The following is a 26,290-nucleotide window of genomic DNA, read 5'->3' on the forward strand; positions in this document are numbered from 1 at the left end:
GGTAACCGGCCCCTCTTAAAATTCTTTAGAAAACTCCACGCTTTTCTAAGGAATGGTCTCAATATCGGGTGACCTGCCCATCTTAAGATTCTTAGAAAACTCCATGCTTTTCTAAGAAACGGTTTCAATATCAGATAACCGGCCCCTCTTAAAATTCTTTAGAAAACTCCACGCTTTTCTAAGGAATGGTCTCAATATCGGGTGACCTGCCCATCTTAAACTTCAAAAGAAAACATCTTACCTCGAGGAAATAAAGCAGTGCTGGTTCACAATTCCTATCCTTTTTCGTAGTTCCGTTGACCTGAGATTTTGGACCTCAGCAGTTTTCCCAAAAACTTGGAACTATTTTGGCCTTCTCACACCTTCTCCTGCCAGGTTAGTGTTATGACAATATAGCATGCATGTTTTTTTTGTTACCTATTTTGGAAACATAGGTCCCCCTTTGTGTTGTAGACTTATTGAGCTCTTGTTTCCATTTGTTTGTCCGACTCGTCCTCTTGAAACAGAATATGCTCCACACGCTATACTTCCTATCCTCTTGGTGAAGAGATCTTTGGTTCCTTATGGGGCCCTTTCTTGCTCCATTGAGTATTGTCTTTTATTATTATTTTAAAAGGAAAACTCAAAAGATTTGGTTTTGTTCATGAAAACTGAAACTTTCAATGCAATTGGCAATTCTCATAAAAGATGCTTTTTTAGAAGTTTTTATGATATACCCCTTTGGGCTTTGGTTCACTATGGACCCCTATGTGCACTTCGTACACTTCTTGCCCTCAGTGTGGTGTGCATAAATATGCCAAGTTTAGATTTGATTTGGTTCCCTCCAATTGATGGAGTCGTTTCCTTAGTCATGTGTAAGAAAAGAGTTTGTTTAAGTAAAAGATTTCAAATGCTATGAGATCATGCTTTTTATGAAGAAAGGTTTTTTACAGAGAAAATTCATGGCCAAACTTTATTTTATTGATTGGGAGATTACGAAATACATCAAGCGTAATATTTCCTTACAGAGTTAGAATTCACTGGCCTAACTAGATCTTCTCCATCCATTCTAGATAACAGCAAAGCTCCTCCCGAGAATGCTTTCTTCACCACGTAAGGGCCCTCATAGTTCGGTGCCCATTTACTCTGATCTTCTCCTGGTAAAGGCAATATTTTTTTCAGTACAAGATCTCCTTCGTGGAATCCTCGAGGTCGAACCTTTTTGTCGTATGATTTGGCCATCCTTCTTTGGTAAAGTTGATGATGACAGATTGCGGCTATCCTCTTTTCACTGATCAGATTCAGCTGTTCATATCTAACTTTTGCCCATTTTACCTCTTCCAGCTCAGAGTCTACCAGTACTCTCAATGAGGGGATTTCCACTTCTAAAGGCATAACCGCCTCCATTCCATATACCAATGTGTACGGGGTGGCTCCTGTTGAGGTTCGGACTGCGATGCGATACGCATGAAGGGCAAATGGAAACATCTCATGCCAATCCTTATAGGTGACTACCATCTTCTGAATAATCTTTTTGACATTCTTGTTAGCAGCTTGTACCGCACCATTCATCTTTGGTCTATACGGCGAAGAGTTGGAATGCTTGATTTTCCATTTAGCGCAGAGTTCTATTATCATCTTGCCATTGAAATTCTGGGCATTATCAGTTATAATCTTTTCTGGTGGACCATATCGACAAATCAGATCTCTCTCAATAAATTTCTTCACTACTTTTTGCGTCACATGAGCAAATGACCCGGCTTCTACCCATTTTGTAAAGTAGTTGATAGCCACGAGAATAAACCTATGACCATTGCTGGCTTTTGGGTTTACAGGCCCAATCACATCAATTCCCCACATCGCGAAGGGCCATGGAGATGTCAAGTTAAATAGAGGAGCTGGAGGGGCATTGATTTTGTCACTGTATACTTGGCACTTATGACATTTTCGGACATAGTCGATGCAATCCTTTTCTAATGTCATCCAGAAGTAACCGGCTCTTTGTATCTTCCTAGCCATCACGTGTCCATTAGCATGGGTTGAGCAAATCCCTTCATGGACTTCTCGTAACGCGCTTTTTGCCTCAAATTCATCCAAACATCTCAACAAAGTCCCGTCGGATGATTTCTTGTCGATCAAGATAAAAATCCATTGCCAACCTCCTCAAGGTTTTCTTGTCGATTTTGGATGCCCCCATGGGATATGCCTGGTTTTGGATGAAATTCTTGACATCATAGTACCAAGGGTTTCCATCCACTTCTCTTTCGACTGAGCAACAATGAGCTGGGTTATTTCTGATATTGATGTGTACTGGTTGTACCTTGTGCCCAAAGTCTATTTTGGCCATAGATGCTAGTGTAGCCAAAGCATCTGCAAACTGGTTTCCTTCCCTTCCTAGATGGGTGAACTCTATTTCCTCAAATTCTCCAGCCAATTTAGATAGGTATTCTTGGTAAAGCCTTAACTTCTCTTCCTTGGTTTGCCATTCTCCTTTTACTTGGCAAATGATCAGCATTGAGTCTTCATACACATCTATCTTTCTGATGTTTAGCTCCAATGCAACCTCTAAACCGAGAATGCAAGCTTCATACTCAGCCGTGTTGTTGGTGCACCCGAACTGTAGCTTAACTGAAACCGGATATTGCTTCTTATCAGGAGAGATTATCACTGCACCCGCTCCGTTACCACATACATTTATAGCACCATCAAAGCACATAATCCACCAATCTGATTTCTCTTCCTCGATTGCAAGCACATCTTCATCGGGAAATTCAAAGTCTAATGATTCATAATCTTCCATAGCATGGTCAGCCAGGTGATCGGCAATAATACTCCCTTTTACGGCTTTCCTTGTCATATATACTATGTCATACTCAGCCAATAGAACTTGCCATCTTGCAATTCGGCTCGATAAATAGGGCTTTTCACAAATGTACCTCAACGGGTCTAATTTGGAAATTAACCACGTAGTGTGATACAACATATACTGACGTAATCTCTTTGCAGCCCATGTCAGTGCGCAACACAGCTTCTCAATCACAGTATACCTAGACTCACATTCCGTGAACTTCTTGCTCAGGTAATAAATGGCCCTTTCCTTCCTTCCGGTTTCATCGTGTTGCCCAAGCACACATCCCATTGCTGTTTCTGTTACTGTTAGGTACAATATCAATGGCCTTTCTGGTACAGGAGGAACAAGCAGGGGTGGACTCAACAAGTACTGCTTGATTTTCTCAAAAGCCTCTTCGCACTCTTCATTCCAAATTCCAGGGTTCTTCTTCCTTAGCAAACGAAAGATCGGGTCACAAGTCGTGGTTAATTGGGATATAAACCGAGCAATGTAATTCAACCTTCCTAAGAAACCTCTCACATCCTTCTCAGTCTTGGGAGGTGGCATAGATTGAATAGCCTTTACTTTGTCGGGATCCACTTCTATCCCTTTGTCACTCACCACAAATCCCAACAACTTCCCAGATTTCACTCCGAACGAACACTTCGCTGGGTTAAGTCTCAACTTATATTTCCTTAGTCTTTCAAACAATTTCTTCAATATTTGGACATGATTCTCTCCCTCTCTAGATTTAGCAATCATGTCATCCACATATACTTCAATCTCTTTGTGCATCATGTCATGAAACAAAGTCACCATAGCCCTTTGGTAGGTGGCCCCAACATTCTTTAAACCAAATGGCATGACTTTGTAGCAAAATGTTCCCCATGGTGTTACAAAGGTTGTCTTCTCTTTATCCTCTTGTGCCATTTTTATATGATTGTAGCCCGAAAATCCATCCATAAAGGAATATGTGGAGCTGCGTGCTGCATTATCAACTAACATATCTATGTGTGGTAGAGGGAAATTATCCTTAGGGCTAGCCTGGTTTAAGTCCCTAAAGTCCACACAAACTCTGATTTTACCTTCCTTTTTGGGTACCACCACTATGTTTGACACCCATTGTGGATACTTGACTACTTCCAAAAAACCAGCGTTCCATTGTTTTTCAATTTCTGCTTTTACTTTGATTAAGACCTCCGGATGAGTTCTCCTCAACTTCTGCTTAATCGGTTTGCATCCTTCAACCAATGGTATCCTATGTACTACGATATCCGTATCCAAACCAGGCATATCCTCATAGGACCAAGCAAAGACATCTACGTAATCTCGGAGCAGTGCAATCAATTCTTCCTTCTCTTCAGGGGTGATCAAAGTCCCTATTTTCAGCTCTCTCTTAATTTCTTCATTACCCACATTTATGGTTTCAAGTTCCTCTTTAGCGGGCCTCCAAGCCTGTTCATGCTGTTCTATTAATTTTGTGAATTCCCCTATGTTTTTCTCCTCCCATTCCTCATCTTCTACAGCTACTATGTATTCTTTAAAGTTTGGCCATTCATTCTCAATGTAAAGTGTAGGTGTTGTTGTGGAGGATCCGCTTTCAGGGTTCCTGAAAGCAGGAAGTGTTGTGTAAGTGCACAGTACGACATCAAGATGAATTTTGAAAATGCATGATCTTATTAAAAGGAAAAGATTGGCTAAAAAACAAAAATAAAATCCAATTGACATCTTGAGCTTCGATTGTCAATGAATAAAACAAATAGAAAAAAGGCAAACAACATAGATAAAATTATAATCCAACAATCATTGTTGATTACATTTTGAGAACCAATGGAGCTTCTTGGGTCTCCCAATTCTGGAACTTCTCTCCTTCGGCTAGCTTTCGAACGAAAGTCTTGGCTGTAAATTCTTCTAGAGTGTAGATGGTTAATTGCGGTAGCTCTTCATCCCTTCTTCCGGATTCAATCTTCTTAGCAATGTCCTCGACTTGATCTTCCTCCAAAGTGTTTATGTTCATTGAAAAAAGCTTCTGAAGAAGGTTTCCATGTCCCTTATCAGGTTGCATCACATATGCGGCCTTTGGAAAAGAAATCCTGATTGGAGGGATGGCTAGGCTTTCTTCTTCAAGCTTCCTTCCTTCAATCCTAGCCATTCTTTTCTCCCTTATTGCACCAGCAGTTCGCTTGTAATCCTCTTTCTTGGGCTTATATCCAAGCCCAAACCTCTGTTCTGCAGCTTTTAGCTTGATTATATCAATCCATTCAAGTCTTCCTTTCTTGATGTCATTTGGGCAAGGAATCTTGTGCTTCAAAAAGCTTTTAGCGGCCATTTTGGTGGCCTCTGAGATTTCTTGTTTCCTCACCACAGTGTTCTCGGGCACCCACTCGGTATTCACAACTTCAAATGCATGAAAGTTTCCATCCTTACAATCTTCGGCTTCAATGAATGGAACCACCACATTTCTTACCATTGATATAGTCTCCTCGGCCTTAACAGTAACCAGAACACCATTGGCAATGTACTTCAAACATTGATGCAGCGAGGAGGTGACAGCTCCCGCAGAATGTATCCATGGCCTTCCTAACAACATACTATAGGAAGGGTGGATATCCATCACTTGAAGGGTTACTAGAAAGACTTGTGGACCCACAGCTAGTTCGACCTCAATTGTCCCTATCACTTGCCTTGGCGAGCCATCGTACGATCTAGCCGTCATCACACTGGGTTGCATATGTGAGGGATCTACTGGCATTTCATCCAGCATATGCCTTGGTAACACATTAAGGGCTGAGCCGTTATCGATGAGAATTTTACCAATAAGACAATCTTTGCATCAGATCGTGACATATAAGGGCTTGTTATGTCCCGTTCCTTCAGCATCAAGTTCATCTTCCGTGAAATATAAGTAATTGGCAGCATGAATCCTCCCTACTAGATGCTCCATAGTTTTTTGTTCAATATCTTGGGGTACGTAGGCCTCATTCAGTACTTTTTGCAAAGCATTACGATGCGGCTCAGAGCTAAGTATTAATGACATGATGGAGATCTTGGCAGGGGTCTTCTTCAACTGATCCACTATAGAATACTCACTATGCTTCATCAATTTCAATAACTCATTTGTTTCTTCCTCAGTCACAGGTTTATTTACCTCAAGCTCTTTATCGAGGTCCAATACCTCCTTGCCTTTAGCCTTTCTTTGCTTCTCTAGTTCTTCAGGTGTGAAACAACGACCACTCCGAGTTAGCCCACTTATCTCATTTCGGAACAATGACAAAGGAGTTTCGATATTCGAGGTATAACCATAATCTCCGGGCATCGCTCCATAGTCTACTTTGTTTGCATATGAGGGCTTAGTTAATACCAATTTTGAGAGCCCATTAGCTGTTGATTGGACTCTATATTTCCCTCGATTCTCTATCATCTCTATCTCTTCATTATCTTTTACAGCCTCAATCCTTAACTCTCCTAAAGTCAGCATTCTCACAACCTTTTGATGAAATTCAATGCATTCATCAATGTGATGCCCTTTCTTTTTATGGAATGGGCAAAAATCATCTTCCCTTATGCAATGTTCAGATGGTTTCTCCAAATGTCCAGATTGTACCAACATTTCATACAGCCTTGCCATGGTCACCCTTAGCACCTTCTCTTTGCTACCGAACTCCATAGTATTCACTCCATTACCACCTACAGCATGTTTGGGTAGAGGGTTCGAATTCACATTAGGCGAATCTTCAAAAGTGACCCATCCAATTTTGATCAGCTGCGATACCCTCTTCTTAAAAGCTACGCAGTTTTCGATGTTGTGACCCGTATTACCAGCATGGTATTCACAAGTCAACTCGGGGTTGTACCAGGTAGGGAAAGGCGGTTGCATAGGAGGTAATGGTAGGGGAGCTATCTGCCCAATACTTAGCAACTTGGCATATAACTCCTTTAGGGTTATTGGCAAAGGTGGTAATTGTTCTTCTAATTGTCGGTTGTCTCTCCTTTGGTAATTGTTTTGGTTATTGGTGGGGAATTTTGTTTGATGGGGATGGTTTAGGACGGAGGGTTTGGAAAAGTTGATGCTAGTGATTTGGGAGGTAGGTGTTTGGTAGTTTTGGTAGTTTTTGCCTTTCCCTTTATAACTGTCTTCTAGGTTATTTACCTCAATTTCCTTCTTCTTCCCAACAAAACCCCTCTTCTCTATAGGTTCCGTAATTCTCCCACTTCGGATTCCTTGCTCAATCCTTTCAGCAATTCGCACAGCATCATAGAAATGCTGGGCTGAGCTACCCATAAGATGTTCATAGTATGGGGCCCTAAAAGTATTGGCAAACAGTGTTACCATCTCCGTCTCTATTAGTGAAGGTTGTACATTGATAGCTTGGTCTCGCCACCTTTGAGCATAAGCCCTCACGGACTCTTGAGTTCCTTTCTCCATGGTAATCAGACTGGTCCTATCAGGAGCAATCTCAATATTGAACTTGTATTGTTTTAAGAAAGCATCTGCCAGATCTGTCCATTTCTTGATCCTAACGTTGTCCAGCCTCATATACCAGCTGAGGGCCGATCCTGTCAAGCTATCTTGGAAGAAGTAAATTAGCAATTTATCATCGTGGATAACTTCTGCCATCTTGTTATAGTAGGAACGAAGATGGGTCTTTGGGCATTCCATTCCGGTATACTTAACAAACTCCGGCACTCTGAACTTCTTTGGAATTATGATGTTAGGTACCAAACATACTTCAGCGGCCCTAATTGGGTCAAATAAATCATTTCCTTCAACTGCCCTTAGCCTCTCTTCTAGCGCAGTCCATTTATCATACCCAACATGATCAGAGAATCTGACGTCCTGTGGATCCTCGTTTGTTAAATCCATTGTAATAGGGATTTGGATGGGCCGAGTGGGATTAGGATGCTGCTTATGTGGTGTATTTGCCCCCACGTTTATAGGTGCGACAGGGATTTGAGCTGCTGGTGGTGCTTCATCAGGTTGAGTAGACGTTCCCTCTCCATCTTTGGCTCTCAACATTTGCTCAAGCAAACTGGTCAGGTGCGCCACATCATTCCGAACTCCTTCAAGTTCCCTTTGATACTGAGCTTCTGGTTGTGACCTTTCTTCGTTTTCCATCCTTTTTCTTTGTCGAGTGTTGTGGATTCTAGAAGGGGGACCTATGTTTCTTAGTCTGCGGATGCGTGTATAGATGTATGAGAAAATGCATGATTGAGAATGCTTTGTATATTGGGTATGGATGCAACCTTCTTATGAACGAATAATAGCCACCACCTTATAAACATAGGTTCTTTTGTCACATTGCTAGGAGTACTGCCTTTCAAGTCGTTTGCTTGAACCATATTCACCAAGAGACAGATTTTGCATAAGAAGATGGGTCAACGCCCTTTTCATTAATGCTTGATAAGTTTATTACATTAATAAATAAAAAGGAAATACAAAATTTATTAATCCCTTTCCTCCACAAACTCTCTAGCCAAAGGTAAGAAGGCAAAACCACGGTTCTCAATCTTCCCTAGAAAGGCATCGGTTTCAGCTAGGCTTCGGCGATAGCGAATGATGTCCCCTCCCACATTCCGTGCATTAATTCTAATAATTCGAGCATGTGCAGTAGCTTCATCCATTTGCGCATCTGTCTTGGTCATCTTTTCTATGAGCAACATATTGGTTCTGTTCAAAGCAGTGTTGTTGGCGTCGATTTGATCCTTGTGTTTTTCCATTGCTGCTAGCTTCTTGTCCAAATACTTCACTTTTTCACGTTCCTTGTCAAGTTTTATCCTCATAACTTTTATCTCATTCTTCTTAACCGCTAATTCTGTTTCAACAGCCTCAAAACCTTTCCTTTTATTTCCTTCTTTTGCAATCCCCATCAAACGGCTTTCCAACTCCATATATTTCTTATTCAAATCCTCATACTTCCCAATCCTATCCATCAATTCGAACTGGACTTGTGCAAATTTTTCTTGGAAATATTCTGCACTTCCTTGGCAATCGTTAAAGTCAATCTCCATTGCTTCAAGTTCAGAGTAACTTTGCATCCAATCCAAACTCATCCCTTTTAGCTCCTTCTCACTCCTTTCCCTAGCAATCTTCTCTTCACCCAGCTTTAACTCAATCTTTGTTATTCGCGCATCTCTAGATTGTATTTGCTCATCTAGAAATGCTCTCCTTTTATCTTCTTTTAGCATCATTTCTTCCAACATTGCCTTGTCTTTTCTGCTTTTGCTCAACTCTGTCCGAAGTTTTTCCACTTGTCTTCTCAACTCCTCTTCATTATTGACCCTTTTCCTCTTAACAGGCTCTTCTATAGTTTGGGGAGATTTGGCTTCTACACAAGGCATGGCTGAAGCAGCTAAGTCTCTCCATCTTGCATATCCTTCACTTGCACTTGGATCCTTTAAACCTTCTATCTCAACCAAAACCAAATGCTTCCAATCTTGTTTGATGATCTCTAAAACTTCTTGTGCAATGGAATCTTTGAACAAACCAAAGAATTGAGCAATTCCCATAGTCCTTGGAACAAACTGCATGCCCCCAAGTTGCCTTACCACTAGGGCAGGAGCATAACTCACATAACCTGTAATCCCTACCAATGGCACCCAACGTCTTTGTCCACAACTCATTAGGACTTCCACTGTCGTTACCCATGGTGCTCTCCACTTAAAATCACTATTAGGCAAACCTTCTAATTTGTCAACCCAACCTTGGTTGTCTAGATCTCCCCATTCTTCTTCTTCTACTAACTTCAGGGGTCTTTGGGTGAACCACCAAAAATTATTGAAGACAGGTTTTTTTTGTTTCGATATGGCTAACCATCCAGATATACAACAACTGCGTGCAACATCTCATTGCCCCTTTTCCGGTCCTCCTACAATGATTAAGCATCAAGATGGTTTCAGCTAAAATAGCAGCCACTGGATTGATTTGTGTATTCTCATACTCTACATAAGCAGCAGCGGCCTCCAAACTCACTAAACCCGTCTGACTTGGGAACAACACAAGGCCAAATATGCCCAAGGCAATCAATCTCTCTTTTTCTAATCTTGACTTCTTTTCCAGTTCAATTTCTAGCATCCTCCATTTCAGACCGGTAGCATTCTTTTCCAAAAACTTTTCCAAGTTGGAGATTCTGAGCAGTTTTGACAGTTCAGGGATGATTTTGTCAGATCTCAAAGGCAAATAAATCCGATACAGATTGTTTGGAAACTCAGTCAACATCCCATATTCCTCCATAGTGGGACATAGGTCTATGCTTCCAAAAGAAAAACACCGGTAGTCTGGATCCCAAAAATGAACTATGGCTCGCACAGCTGGGCTTAAAACTTCTACCCTTGCAATTTCCATCAAACGTCCGTATTTATTAAAAAATGCATCCTTATCCACATTCTGAAAGTGAGTCGTTAACTTGTTCACCTCATTCATAATGCAATTCAGGTTCTTGATTGGTGACAGTTTCTTAGCATCGCTTCTAAGGCAGTCTCCTTCGTCCTGCAATTCAAAATGCCTTGGGGGTTAGACTTGTTTTGATGCAAAAGATATTATGGATTATACACCCTAAGGATAGGTTCTAGTTCCTTTACGTGAGACATAGGGTAGGTTTACTACTTGGTCTCTAAAAAAAGGGTCTCTTGCTGTCCTAGTGATCGCCCTCATAAAGGCAATATAGGGGTTCAGCAGATAGTGGGATGTCACATGTACCAATCACTATCAGTCTAAACACTCAGCAAAGAGTTGGGGCTTACACAAACTTAAACCTTGACTCAAGTCATAAGGCAAGCTGCTAGTTCCCCACTTAACTTAAAGTTTAATGTGTGTGCCCTCAAAAAGATAATAATCATAAAGTGATGAATGACTATATCATGTATGACAGAATGTAAAGATGCATGCTAAAGCTTTTAAACAAAGTATAAAAAAAAAAACAAAAAACAAAAACCAACAATACATAGCATAAACAAACAAATTAGCAAGCTTAGTCCTAGGGTCCCCAGCGGAGTCGCCATCCTGTCGCACCCTCGCGAACGGAGCGCGGCGACCCTCGATTGGTTTCGGGGTCTTTTGTTTTGTGTAAAGGAGTCGCCACCTAGTATTATGGTCACTAGGAAACCTAACTGGTCTTTCAGAGATTCTAAGGCAAGGGACTGGTTGCGTAAATGGAAGTTATTAACACCCCTAGTACGCCCTACCTAAGGTAAGTTGTTTGGTGTTTGGTTTGTCTTATAATTGCTATGGTGTTGGTGTTTTCTAATCCCATCAGTTTTCTAGGTTTTGATTCAAACTAAAATTATTAGGATAGAAATCCAAGGAAGTTCCATGTGCTTTAAAAGCTCATTTTCCCCTTAGTTTTTCAAGAGTTTGCGACTCGTAAATCGCAAGGAGGAGGGACAAAAATTTAGAAATCTGGGGTGCTTTAAAAACCTATTTTTTTGTCTTAGTGTTTTATACTCTCACGGCTCGTAAACCGTGGAGTAAAAAATTGAAATGTCCTCGATTATAATCAAGGCTTCTTTCAAGGATTTGTGCGGATTTATTACTCCCAATAATATTTTGGATATTCGTCCTTTAAGGATTTCTTTATCCAAACATTAGCGGTGAATAATAGATGAATTCCCCCCAAAATAAGATTTTTGTATTTTTTGGAATATTGACCAATACCCTTTGGAGTTTTACAAACATGTTGTAAAATCCAGAAATGCAAGAAAACAATTTTTTTGGTGTTTAAGAAATCCATGCGAAAACACATTTTTAAAACTTCCAATATTTTTGTACATAAAAAACGTTCTAAAACATGTAAGGGTATTGGCCGTATGCAACACACAAGAAAACTTGTAAATTTTTTTATCGAAAACACCTAGCATCACAATTAAACACAAAAGAAAATCGCAATAAAAGCTAAAACAGCCGTCAGATATAGATTCTAAGATTTATAATAAGCTTTAAGTAAAAAAAATAAAAATCAAAGCCAACTCAATGCGCAGACAGCAAGAACAAAAATAAAACTGGGAGCAATCACTAAAAAAAAAAGGGCCGGCTGATTTCTTCTCTAGCGGGTGTAAGGAAAACAAAAGGAAAATCCCTATATGTAGAAATTTCTAAACATGAAAGACACACCCTTTTTACATGGACAGCAGCTGAACTCAACATCATGAAATCAATAATGGGCAAGCGTTGGCTTTACTAAATAGAAACCAATTATTCAGAGGGAAGAAAACAAATTTACAACCGAATGTCTCGTATAAAAATAACAAAGGAGTAGAGATTGGGACTTATACCTGCAGCTCCTTGTATATTGGTAACTGACGAACGAAAATAGAGATACTGAAGTGGATGAAATAATTCAGCTATGGGCTGCAGGTCTTAACGTTTTTTTTTCTGCAGAAGATGAAATGGAAAACCAACCGCACGTTGCTGTCAAGATTTAACAGCAAATCTCCCTCTCCGTCTTGTCTTTTTGCTCTCCTCTTTCTTCACAATAGCACCCGAATGCAATAAAGAAAATCCCTCTATTTACTGTGTGTTTTTTTTACTCTGCCTCTCTTGCGTTTTTTTTTTCTTTGGTCTCTTTTTTCTGTGTTTTCTGCTCTCTTTTGCTATTTTTCTGCTCTCTTTCTGTCCTCCCGTTAGGTCATTAGAAGGGCTTATATATAGTCTAAATATGTCTCTATTTAGGAAGGATTCAATGCATTAATCCTAGGACGCAAATCCCTACTGATTTGCAGTAAAAAAACGCAAAAGGAAACTGCAATATTCTGATTTTGTGTTGGTGCTTTACGTCTGATTTCTTTCCAGTTTTAGAGGAGGGTGTGGCTCTTTTCTTTCCTTCCATAGGGCCAGCTGCTCCCTTTGAAATGAGGCAAGAAAAAACGTGGTTGCAGCTCCAAAAATCAGGCATGATGATAAAGGAAAAACAACAGGAATTTGCAGCGAAAAAAGGAAAGAAATCAGATGGAGGGTGCAGCTGCAAAGTCTCATTTTCCTTATTTGGCGTGGAGAAAATCCAGTCATTTATGATGATCCAGCCCCCCTCTCCAGCTTTCAATATCATTCTTCAATTCAAATCCCTCATTTTAACACTTTTCAATTCAGTCCTTGGTCCAAAAAAAATCCTTCGAATCAGTCCCGCGAACTTGGGCTATATCCTTCCTGCGGCAGAATTTTCTGCCCTCACGTTAGATATTCAAATGGGAATATCTTGAGCTTCTGATATCGAAATCAAGTGATTCAAAAGCCCAAATTCATCTAAGCTTCTAGGAATAAAACTTTGATGAAGAAGTCGAAGTGAGATAAAATCTTTTTACAGAACAGAATCTAGCAGTAATTTGGTTGGTCGAAAGGGATCTCCGGGTCTAACTCAAAAACTGATGAATGCCGAGAATTCTGATATGACTGAGAGTATGAACTAAGAACAAAAATCACAAAAACTAGGCCAAAAATAGAGTTTTTTTAGTGCAGACTCGGGTCAATATCCTTCTCGCGGCAGAATTCTCTGCCTTCACGTTAGATATTCAAACGGGAACATCTTGAGCCTCTGAAATCGAAATCGAGTGATTCAAAAGCTCAAATTCATCTACGTGTCTAGCACTATAACTTTGATGAAGGAGTCGAAGTGAGATAAAAAAAATTTACATAACAGAAACTGGTAGTAATCTAGTTGGTCAAAAAGGTTCTTGATCTGACAATACTGAGCATCCAAATCTGACTGAGAATCTGCTCTAAGAAAAATGATCCCTAGGACCTAATAAAGGTGTACGTCAATTTTTCAACATGTAATGAGTGACAGAATATACCTAGGATGGTCAGATATCGTACGAAACTGAGTCAGAATTAGAGCCTAAGTTGAAACAAAAAATTACGACAGCAGCAGAACTATTTTTTTAGTGCAAATTCTGATGGATTTATTCAACCTTAAAGACCAGATAAAAAAGAACGAATTTAGCATTATGAAGACTCCTGATCAACCTAAGAAAAACCTGATGATTTTGGTAGAAAAGGGGAAGGATAAAAAAAAAAGCAGAAAACAGCTCAAACAAGGTTAAAAAAACAAAATATTTCTTTCTGTGCTTTTGTCAATCTTCTGGCGAATATGAGCTAAACTCCTACACTCTGTTCAAAAGAGGTATACACCGTCTCCAGCACGTGGAGTCCAAAATTGAGTAACAACAAGTAGTAGCATAGATTATGATTTGTCATGCCAAAGATGTTACAAATTTCTGTTTCACAGCTTGATCAAGAAAAGACAACAAATTATCATAAAAACCATTAGCATTAACAAACCTATAAGTTTATGGTGAATGTGCAGTTGGGCCCAAGAGGAAATATGAAAGATCTCTTCCAATGTGCCCAGACCACCTGGTAAGGCAATGAAGGCGTCCGCATGGTTAAACATTGCATTCATTCTATCAGACATTGTGGAGACATGTAGTTCCTCTTCAATTGTTTTTCCAATGATGTCGCCTTTTGCTAAAGCTTTGGGGACGACCTCCAAAACTTGACTGCCTCCTAAAAATACAGCTATTAACACACCCCGCATTAACCCAAGGTTGCCTTCCCCATACACTAAATGAATCTTTCTCTCAGCTAGTACCTGACCAAGATGATTTGCTGATTCTAAAAACTCCTTTTCTTTTCCAGGACTGGATCCACCGAAAACACAAATATTTCTTATGTGATGACTTGAGGAACCTGCCATTTCTACACACTTCTATATTTGTTGAATGTGTGAGTTGAGTAGAAATGAAGGAAGGGAAGGAAGAGAAGATTTTATAGATGAGAAATTGAAAATGCAATCATACCACCTACATGTAGGCCAGCTGGAGTCTCTCTCTCTATTTTGTTTTTAAAAAACATATGTATGTACAAGTAGTTGTGATTGTGGCTCCCATTTTCCCTTGATTTTACATCCAAGAACGGTTTAAACGCCCTATATGGGTCGAGGATAGGCTTCCCATCCAGTTTTCTTAAAACCTGGCAAACAGGGTCTTTTTTAGTCAGCTTCCCAAGACTATGATGAGCATGTTCTTTATGAAAATGGGGCCATAAATCATGAATTGCATGATGCACATCTCCACTATAAAGAGACTTAAGAGTCAATAGAAGATTATCTAAAGACTCTCTATGTTTTGAAATAAATCCCACCTTTTGACAATTTTCACAGGTTTTGCAGAATGCTTGTGAGCCCTTGAACATGATGGACCATTAAAATCCACTTTGTAAGATTTTTGCAGTTATCTTTCTTAATGAGAAATGACCCCTACATGCCTCGTAATGATAAAAATTCATAACACTACTTACCTCATTGTCAAGAATGCATCTTTGATATATTTGATTAGGACAATATTTGAATAAGGAAGGGTCATCCCAATAAAAGTTATACATGTTGCTCAAAAACTTTCTTTTGTCTCGGGTATCCAAATGAGCTGGCAAAAATCCTGAAGCAAGAAAATTGTCAATATTAGCAGACCAAGGTATTGAACTAAGAGAAAGTAAAGATTCATCAGGAAAGTAATCATTAATTGGTGTGATGTTAGATGTCGAATCTATTGTTAATTTTGACAAATGATGCGCAACAATATTTTTTGTGCCTTTTTCGTCCTTGATTTCTTCATATTTGAAAATTTCAAAGATTTTAGAATCGTGATTAACTTCCCTTTGTTTGGTCATGGCATGAGAAAATGGAAGTACTGGTTTCTTTGCAATGTTCAGGTTTAACCCCTTTCTTACCCTCAGATATTGACTCATCATCTTTCTCATAAGGTTCAAGAATGGGTGTTTCAATAACCTTACCACTGTGAAGAGTAATGATTGATTGGAATTGATCCATGTGTTGGCTTCCAGAACTACTTGCATTGCATTATATTGCCCTTTGGGATTTTGTTGTGGTTAAGATGGAAACTTACCTTTCTCCTGAAAACTGAGAGTTTATGTGAATTTTGCAAGAGTATCTTTAAAATCTATCATGGTTTGAGCAAGTTGAGTGTTGATTGCCTTTTGCTTTTCAATGAATGCATGCAATGTTTCCTCAAGATTTCTTCTAGGAAGGGGAGCATAAGGAGGTACATATCTATGAAAATTTTGGAAATTATGATGTGCTTGAAACGGTGGCTGTGAAGTTTATACATTATTGTTATCACTTTCCAACTAAAATTTGGGTGATTTCTCCAACCAGGGTTGTATATTTGCGAGTATGGGTTTTGATTGGGCCTTTGGAAAGTGTTCAAAGTATGGGCTTGTTCATGGAGGCATTCCTTGAAAGAAGACAAATTTGGACAGTCATTGGTTGAGTGTTCATTGGTTTCACAGATTCGACACACAATGTCTTAAACAGATTTTAATTGACCACTCTTTTTCAATTCTAGTGCCTCAACTTTTCTAGCTAAAGATGCAAACTTGGCTTGGAGGTCATGATCTTCCCTAAGGTTGTACATACCTCCACTAAATGTATGAGGTTGAGTTTTACCTGGTGCCTCACAAGTGCCTGTAGTGTCCTAATTTTGAGCATTTTCAGCTAGCAAGTCTAGATACTCCATTGCTTCATTAGGGTCTTTATCTTCAAAAGTTTCATTGCACATCAATTCCACCATTTGTTTATATTTAGGTGTTAACCCTTCATAAAAATGTGAAACCAATCTCCATGTTTCAAAACCATGATGAGGGCAAGTATTAAGCAAGTCTCGATACCTATCCCAACATTGGTAAAATGTTTCTCCTGGTTTTTGAGTTAAAGTGGTGATTTGTCTTTTGAAAGAGTTTGTTCTATTAGAAGGGAAAAACTTTTTTAAAAATTGATGTTGCATTTCATCCCAAACACGAATGGATCCTGGTCTCAAATTTTGTAACAATGTTTTAGCTTTATCTTTTAAAGAAAAAGGAAAAAGTTTTAATCTGATGGTGTTCGTGCTACAATTTGAGTTATTATAAGTGTTACAGACCTTTTCAAATTCTCTCAAATGCAAGTATGGATTTTCTAGATCTAAACCATGAAAAGAAGGTAAAAGTTGAATAATGTCTGCCTTAAAATTAAAATGAGATGCATCGGAGCGGAAAACTATGCATGAGGGTGCACTTGTTCTTGTGGGATTCATGTGGTCTCTAAGTGTTCTAACATGGTTATTCTCATTATGAAGCAACTGGTTATCTTCTTCGGCCATATTTTCTAAAAATGATGAGGATACCCTCCAAAGTCTACCACTTAATGTACGTGACCAAACTCTCATGCACGTGTAGGAAGAGAATAAAAGGAAGAAAACAAAATAAAAAAAAGAAACAAAAGTTAGATAAAATGAAAAGTGAAAAGAGAAAATAAAATAAATATTATAATTTATACAAGAATTTACCTCTCCGGCAACGGCGCCAAAAACTTGACACGATCAAAAGATTGATGTCTTATCCCAAGTGCAGGAGTGTCGAAGTAATAAATAACCCGACAAGACTAGGGTCGAACCACAAGGAGGTGAACTATATAAATTACAAATAATATATATATTTAATAAAACAAGAGTTTATGAGAATTTTATGAGATATTGATGTAAGTATTAAACAAGGATAAAACAATTGTCAAGGTTACAGGATCCACTAATGGTATTTCAAATAAGTATAATATAAACTCTTTTTATTATTCAACTGGAAACCACACACAAAGGAGGTTCAAATTGGATTATAAATTGTTAACATGATTACATTAGTTATCTTATTTGAATAATGTTAATACTTGTAAATGTTGTGAGGTATTCATGATTTTAATTTATGTTAATAACAAATCAAGTTCCTTTCATAACACAGGTGTTGGTTATACCATATAGTTGGTTATGAAAGGATCAAGTATTTGTTGTACCAAGGGTTATACAACATAAATCTAGATTAACCATTTAACAAGCAAAGTATTGAGAGTGAATAAGATAAAAAAAACAAAACATGTTAGTATCAAACATTAAAGTCCATGTTGAGTTTACACTATACTTATTCTTACACCGTTAGTGTAACCTTTTCACCTTGACATAATAAACTTAGCTAAACATAATGAAGAAGAAAAACATAAATAAACAACATAAGAACATAAGTATAGTAAAGGAAATGAAAAGCATAAACAAAAGATTAAAAAAATATAATATGAAATAAAGAGCATGATCTTGATCTGAAAACCAAGATGCCTAAATGCATATCAAATGCCACTTTTTATAGGCCAAAATTCGGAACTATTGATTTGATGACTAATTGTTGAGTGGGTGGCCACCTCTTGACTTGGTAACTATCCTTATCTTCTTGTCTGCAGAAAACGTCATTGCTCACATCAGCATTTGAGTAGATAGTCTTCATGAAAGTTTTGGGAAATTGTCTCAGTTTTCCAACAAAATAAGAATCGGTGCATTTGGACTTCTAGAACTCGAGATATGGGTTGAACACTGAATAGTGTCTGGGATGTAGGACAGATTCTGACTTCTCTATTGTTGCTATAATTTGAACTTGAAAACGGTCCTTTTGAATCTTGGACTCTTCATGAAAGTTTTAGGCCTATGTATTAGCTTTCCATACATATAAATCAAACCTAAATCCAAGTTCTACAGCTGCAGTTATGATCCAATAACCGAATGGTGTTCCAGTTTGGACTGAACCAACATGTCTTTTCTAAGCTTAGCCCTTTCTTTGTCTTCTCAATTTCAGTAGTTAAACTCATCAATCAATCCTTTGATTTATGTGATAGGCCTGCATTGAAGATGAACATTTACCATAAATTAAAGGTATCTTATAATATCAGACTTGTTATTATAAAACATGCTTTAGTTAAGGAGTTATTGATACTTCAAGTGCAAAATAATGATATAAAACCTTGATAAAAATGCACTTTTAAGTAATAATCACTTCTCTTTGTCTTCTTAATTTCAGTAGTTAAACTCATCAATCAATCCTTTGATTTGTATGATAAACCTGCATTTAAAATGAGCATTTACCATAAATTAAAGGTATCTTATATTATCAAACTTGTTATTATAAAACATGCTCTAGTTGAGGAGTTATTGATACTTCAAGTGCAAAATAATGATATAAAACCTTGATAAAAATGTATTTTTAAGTACTAATCACCTACCAAAGTTGTACCTAAAAAGTCTGGAGTCACCGTGATAACAAATGAGAAGAATGAGTTAATTCCAACTAGGTCTATTACTGGTTGGCGCATGTGCATTGACTATAGGAAACTTAATTCAATTACTAGAAAAGATCATTTTCCTTTATCTTTTATGGATCAAATCCTTGAAAGAGTTGCAGGTCATCAATTTTATTGTTTTCTAGATGGCTATTCAGGTTACAACCAAATTGAAATTGCATTGGAAGATCAAGAGAAAACTACTTTCACATGTCCATTTGGTACTTTTGCATATCGAAGGATGCCTTTTGGATTATGTAATGCACCAACCACGTTTCAAAGATGCATGCTTAGCATATTCAGTGATATGGTTGAACATTTTCTTGATATTTTTATGGATGATTTTTTTGTTTTTGGTAATTCATTTGATGATTGTTTAACTAACTTGGAAAAAGTTTTGAACAGGTGTGAAGAGAAGAATCTTGTGCTGAATTGGGAAAAATGTCATTTTATGGTAACAAACGACATTGTACTTGGTCACATTGTTTCATCAATAGGAATTGAGGTTGACAAATCTAAAATCGAGTTAATTGTCAACTTACCAACACCAAAATCTGTTAAAGATGTTAGATCATTTTTAGGACATGCTAGTTTTTATAGAAGGTTCATTAAAGATTTTAGTGTAATATCTAAGCCATTGAGTAACCTTCTGACAAAGGATAATATTTTTGAATGGACTGAATATTGTGAAGAAGCCTATGTTAAACTTAAAAACTTGCTTACTTCTGCTCCTGTCATTCAACCTCCTGATTGGTCATTACATTTTGAAATAATGTGTGATGCTAGTGATTATGTCATGGGTGCTGTCTTGGGACAAAGAAAAGATAAGAAACCTTATGTGATTTACTATGCAAGTAAAACTTTAAATAGTGCTCAAATGAATTACACTACCACTGAAAAAGAATTACTTGCAGTAGTATTTGCATGTGAAAAATTCAGGTCTTATCTTGTTGGCTCACCTGTTGTTGTTTTTAGTGATCATGCAGCATTGAAATATCTTCTTTCTAAGAAGGATTCTAAGGCTAGATTGGTGCGGTGGATTTTGTTACTTCAAGAATTTGATATCATAATTAAGGACAAGAAAGGCACCGAAAATGTTATCGTTGATCATTTGTCAGGATTGACAATAGATTCCACATCTAACATCACACAAATCAATGATTACTTTCCTGACAAATCTTTACTTTCTTTTTCTACAATGTAAACCCCCGTAAATAAAAAAAAGAATAAGAAAAAAAAAACCAGAAGATATGTAAACCCCGGTCAAAACACGTATTTTGACAAATTAATGATAAATGTGGTAATATTGAATTTATTGAGTATAAATTAAGGGGAAATGTCACGAGGATCTAAGTAAATAAATTAATGCATGAAATTCAGATTTTAGCGTAAAAGACATTGATTGTCTAGTTTTACGGTATCGATGATATATCTCAATCCGACCGTTGGATCGGGCTGAAATTTTATAAGAAATCTCCAGACATATTATTTTATATTAGGTTCAAATTTCGTGTCAATCGGAGTTTGGGAAGGATTTACGAGAGCACTGAAAATCGGGTAAATTGAAGAAGATGACATAGGGGCATTAATAAGGGCATTTTTGTAATTTTATCAAAACAAATACTCTCCTCTCCTCTCTTTAAAAACAGAGCACGTCCTCTGCAAATGGAAAAACAGGAGGGAGACCATTTGTTTTGTCCCATTTTCTTCATTTTCTCTTCATTTCTTCAAGCTAAATCAAAAGGGAGTGTGCTTAGGAGGATTATATCCAAGAAAACAAATTAAATGACAACTTAGAGAGTTATAGAGCTTGAGAGAAACAAAGAGAAGAAGCTGGAAATTGGAAGAGGAGGACATGATTTTTGTAAATTTTTGCAAGAATTCATTGAAATAAGTTAAAGTAGCAAAGGTAAGCAACATACCCTTTAGTAATTTCGTTTTTCTCTCTTGTTCTTGCATGAGGAGAAGAAAACCTCCAAGTTTAAAATTCTAGGGTTCATGTAAACATTTTGGGGGAGTAATTGTTCATGTGAATTTCAAGATTAATTGCATGATAATGGCTTGATTTGCTGAAAAATAGAAGGAATAAATTGATTTGAAACTATGGGTTTTGGGATTGCAACAGGGCAGGAACTTCGGCAGCCATATTTTGACTTTGCACCGTTGGATTAGATTTATTTTTGGATATGTTATTATACTCAATGTCACCTACATTCTGATCGGAGGGATTGCAAATAGCAGACTTCGTTTGAGGTCTGTCACCGGAGGAACATTTCTGGAAAATCACCCTTCAAGACAGCTTTGTTCGTCGGCCGTTATATCATTGTTTCACCGTTGGATTGGTCTGGATTTTGGATATGTTATTCATCCAGATGTTATATAAATTTTGAACGGTTTGGATCGGAAAAGAACACTCCTACCAGAAATTATACTTCCCGAACAACAGGTCTCCAAATTTCAGGTCAGTCCAGTATTGTTCTGATATCGGGAGGTTTAACCGTTGGATGTATGTTAATTTTGGATATGTTATTCTAATGATAATGATGTATAATTCCACCGTTTGGATTTATTGAATTCTAAATTTACAGAATGATGTTTTAAGTTTGGTTTGAGAAATATTGAATGAGAATATGAGGTTTAGCATAAAAAGTATGTTTTGGGACTAAGGATAATGGCAATGGGTTTAATGATGATGGTTGTGTTTGTGTTATGTTTGAGTCATGTTTGATGTGTTGATAAGTGATGATATAGTTAAATTCTATAAAGAATAGTGATTGACTAATACTTTGGTTGTGTTAGAATGGGAAATCATGTTGTAAGTTGAATTATGATATAAGGAATCATTTTGAGTGTGCTTTTGGAAAAATTTGGCATGTGTAGTCATTGATGAAATTTAAGTTAAATTACATTGTTTGGTGATAGATTAAATGTCTTAGGACAAAAGAAAATCGGTGATTAAAAGTCATGCCCTTTGGACATTGAAGATCATCGATGAAAAATTGAATTAAATGGGCGTTTAATGTTAGTGTAAATAAATTCTAATGTAAATGAATTTAAATGACAAGTAAGAAAATAAAATACATTCATGGAAATTGTTTACGAAAGTATTCGATTTTGTGAATTTATGAATATTATGAATAAATCAGGAAGATTCAATAATGATTCAGGATGTTATATTAAAAATGTAGGAGAAGCATTCACTCGACTTCTCAGGAGCTCGTTTAGTAGGAGCTTAAGGAGGGACTGCAAGAGGGGCACAACAACAAGGAAGAGCGAGTTGAGCTTCTACAGCTGGTAGGTGTTCTATACCTACACTTTTTACGTAGCATTAATTTACTAACTTATTAAATTCTTGGTCTTTGCGTCTATGAGTGAAACCACAAAGAGAGAGGATAAAGTGAAATAAACGAGAAATTAAAAATGGATTTGAGTACTTGACTGGGTTAAGAATATGGATTACACTAATAGACTTCGTTGATGATCATTCCTCGAACTTGATTAGCCGGTCCCGAATGCGGAGGCTAATGATGTTAGTAAGGTTTGCTAACATCGGCATAATCATCCCTGAAAACGAGGGATACTGAACTTGATTAACTATTCAGGTGAGAATAGTTAATGATATTGACCGGTGCTGTCAATATCGGCAATCACACGAAACTTGATTAGCCGGTCCCGAATGCGGAGGCTAATGATGTTAGTAAGGTTTGCTAACATCGGCATAATCATCCCTGAAAATGAGGGATGCTAAACTTGATTAACTATTCGGGTGAGAATAGTTAATGATATTGACCGGTGCTGTCAATATCGGCAATCACACGAAACTTGATTAGCCGGTCCCGAATGCGGAGGCTAATGATGTTAGTAAGGTTTACTAACATCGGCATAATCATCCATCAGCATAATCATCCCTGAAAATGAGGGATACTGAATTTGATTAACTATTTGGGTGAGAATAGTTAATGATATCGACCGGTCACATGAAACCTGACTAGCTATTCCTGAAGTGAAAGCTAATGGTGTCAAGAATCTTGACATCAATATTTCCGGAAGTATTCCTAGATATTATGGAAAGAAAAATCTGATTGGCTATTTCATGTTAGAAATAGTCGACAACATCAATCAGTGGTATTAATTTTGATGTTTACAATGAACTTGATTAGCCGATCCTGATATGGGAGACTAATAACACTAATGAAAATTTATTAGTGTCAGCATTCCCTTCCAAGTTTTAGGGGAGAGGTATTATAATGATATTTTCGATAGGGAATAATTAAAAATATTAATGAAATGGGGATTGACATCTTGATAGGATTATTCATTCGGCCTTGAAGAGGCGGATATTGATTGGAAATTATGGAATAAGATGGGCGGAGGAACTAGTAACCCGGTGATGGGCTAGTGGCATTAGTTTTGTTTTCTAATGACCGGAATATACAACTTGAGTTAAACTTACTTGTGTGGTGTTAATATTGTCAGGATGACTGACTTGTCAGATTATAAATGGAATGTTGGACGATACCTAATTGTTAAACAAAAATGGTAATTTATGTTTATGTTATGGATTATTGAAGAAAAAAAAAAGAGAGAAACTGATGAAGATCTAATTCTTGTGAAGGATGGAGGCAAATATCGTATCGCTTGGGACGTGAGAATAGAAGTTCATTAACCATGGTAGGTGTTATACACTTAAGGAATGCAATGCTATATATATATATATATATATATATATATATATATATATATATATATATAAAATGTATTTTGAATTAATTAATGAATTGTAATTGATATAATTTGAGAATCATGTCCTGCGCACATGGAGGATGTCAAAGAAATTATGACTAATAATGTAAATATGTTGTAGTAAGGTTTCGTGTTGTTGCTGGCATGATAAGAATTTGGTGATAATTATACTAGTGTAATAAAATGCCAATAATAGTGATAGATAATGAAATTTGGCCTTAATTATAGTGGTCAAATGAGATTAGGTTGATGAATTAAATAGAATGATGTATGTATGGTATTCATATTATTTGAAGATGGATCGGATGTGAATATTGTGAAAATGATTGCAGGTTCCATGATAATGAGAGATTTTACTGAAAATCTAAAGAAACATTGGAATGTGTCGAAATGGGCACAAGAAATTTGTAAGTTGAATATATTTATAAACTAAAATTGGACCGAAATCATGACGAGTTTGACAACTTATATGGAAAAGCCATAATGGGTATAATAGATGTTGGGATTGAAATTGATATAAAGAGATAGAGTAAGAGGGAGAGAAATCACATGGTAGATATTATAATGGATTAAATGCGCTCGTGAGGTGAAACAAGACACAAAATGAAAATGTTGAATGATTCTAGGAAGGATGAATAAAGACGTAATAATGGAAGGATAAATGAGAATTTCAAGGAACTATGATTGCATATCGTTGAATATATGTTTAATTACTTGTGCATGTATTGTGTGATTTTCCTTTTATGCTATATTTATTATATACATTATGAAATTGCAGGTCCTTCAGATTCACGCCAAGAGTAGCGTTTTAGGTCCTCTAGTCTCCTTTTGTATGATTGAATAAGAAGATGAACATTAATGTATTTTGTCTTTAAGGAACTAAATGACTTAATATGTAATAGTACTCCTTTTACATTAAGTGTCGGACATAAAAATGTATTATTCTGTATTTGTAATCTTAGTTTGTTTACTTGCAATTGTTATGAATTATGTGTGTTAATAGGAAAGAAATGAGCATGCGAAATGTGAGGCATGTACCATGAATGATGTGTTGTTAAGGTTCTACATGATTATGATATGATTGAGAAATGAGTATAACTATACAGGATGATTGTCGATAACTTGGGACCTCCAGGTATAAAGGAAACTCTGCCGAAATTTCAATGGAAATTTCGGCAACTCTCGGATAAGTTCGGTGGATGAAAAAAAAAATACCCATTTTTTTAAAAGTTAAGGCTCAAAGTTCTTTTATGAATGTACTAAATTACAGGGTGTTACATACAATGCCTTGGTTTGCTAATATTGTTAATTTTCTTGCAACAGGAGATTTGCCAACTCATTGGAGTACCCAAGACAAAAGATAGTTTTTGAACGAAGTAAAGAACTTTTATTGGGATGACCCTTGCTTATTCAAATATTTTCCTGATCAAATATTTTCAAAGATGCATTCCCGACAATAATGTAAGTAGTGTCATTAAATTTTGTTATTCTGAGGCATGTGGGGGTCATTTCTCATCAAAGAAGATGACTGCAAAAATCTTACAATGTGGATATTATTGGCCCACCATGTTTAAGGACACGCATGCATTCTACAAAACTTGTGAAAATTGTCAAAAGTTAGGATCGATTTCAAAACGTCACAGGATGCCTTTAAATCCTATTCTTGTGATTGAAATCTTTGACTGTTGAGGTATAGATTTCATGGGTCCATTTCCTCCATCATTTGGTTTTGTGTACATATTAGTCGCAGTGGATTATGTTTCAAAATGGATAGAGGCAATTCCAAGTCGAAACAATGATCATAAAACAATGATCAAGTTTTTGAAAGAAAATATTTTGAGTCGGTTTGGAATCCTTCGGGCCATGATAAGTGATGGTGGAACATATTTCTGCAACAAGCCATTTGAGTCTTTAATGAAGAAATATGGAATCACACACAAAGTTGCCACCCTTTATTACCCTCAGACAAGTGAACAAGTAGAACTTGCTAATAGGGAGATCAAACAAATCTTGGAAAAAATGGTGAACCCTAATCAGAAGGACTGGTCTTTAAAACTTAATGATGCACTTTAGGCTTATCGAACTGCTTTTAAAATATCATTAGGTATGTCATCTTATAGGTTGGTTTATGGAAAATCTTGTCACTTGCTTGTGGAACTTGAATATAAAGCTTATTGGGCTATCAAAGCTTTCAATTCAAACCTTGATGATGCTAGCCAGCTGCGTAAGTTACAAATAAATGAGCTAAAAGAAATAAGAAATGATGCATATGAGAATTCAAAAATTCATAAAGCAAGAATCAAAGAGTTTCATGACAAGAGAATCTTGAGAAAAACCTTTGATGTTGGTCAAAAAGTTTTGCTTTATAATTCTCGACTCCATTTATTTCCTGGAAAGCTAAGATCAAGATGGAGTGGTCTATTTATTGTGAAACATGTGTATCCTTATAGGGCCTTTGATATTGAGAATCCAAAGAATGACAATGTTTTTAAGGTAAATGGACATCGTTTGAAAGCTTACTTTGATAGTTTTCCTAGTTAAAATGAATCCATTGGTTTGAATGATCCTGTATATAAAGGTTGATTTTTTTTCCTCACATTGTTTT

At 37.0% G+C, this 26,290-nt stretch overlaps 1 protein-coding gene and 2 long non-coding RNA genes across 5 annotated transcripts; 1 reads left to right on the top strand and 2 right to left on the bottom strand.

Annotated features, from left to right (window-relative positions):
* Positions 1-984: 984 nt before the first annotated feature.
* LOC112323662 (uncharacterized) lies at positions 985-7,925 on the bottom strand. The gene is given in 3 exon segments (XM_052450404.1): positions 985-2,098; positions 2,100-4,418; positions 4,627-7,925. Coding segments are annotated over 3 exon segments (6,732 nt in total).
* Positions 7,926-17,806: 9,881 nt separating this feature from the next.
* On the bottom strand, positions 17,807-18,727 carry LOC127904963 (uncharacterized). The gene is made up of 2 exons (XR_008058448.1): positions 18,627-18,727; positions 17,807-18,503 (listed from the first exon to the last, which is right to left on the bottom strand). It is a non-coding gene; the product is annotated as an uncharacterized LOC127904963 (long non-coding RNA).
* Positions 18,728-20,556: 1,829 nt separating this feature from the next.
* On the top strand, positions 20,557-24,729 carry LOC112326526 (uncharacterized). Of its 3 annotated transcripts, XR_002980203.2 has the most exons (6): positions 20,557-20,851; positions 21,068-21,403; positions 22,131-22,236; positions 23,419-23,481; positions 23,558-23,613; positions 24,464-24,729. It is a non-coding gene; the product is annotated as an uncharacterized LOC112326526 (long non-coding RNA). The 3 variants fall into 3 exon arrangements; XR_002980202.2 differs by lacking the exon at positions 23,419-23,481 and having other exon boundaries at positions 20,559-20,851; XR_002980205.2 differs by lacking the exons at positions 23,419-23,481; positions 23,558-23,613 and having other exon boundaries at positions 20,560-20,851.
* Positions 24,730-26,290: the final 1,561 nt, after the last annotated feature.

The sequence above is a fragment of the Populus trichocarpa genome, chromosome 2, assembly GCF_000002775.5.
Source record: "Populus trichocarpa isolate Nisqually-1 chromosome 2, P.trichocarpa_v4.1, whole genome shotgun sequence".
NCBI classification, from domain to species: domain Eukaryota; kingdom Viridiplantae; phylum Streptophyta; class Magnoliopsida; order Malpighiales; family Salicaceae; genus Populus; species Populus trichocarpa.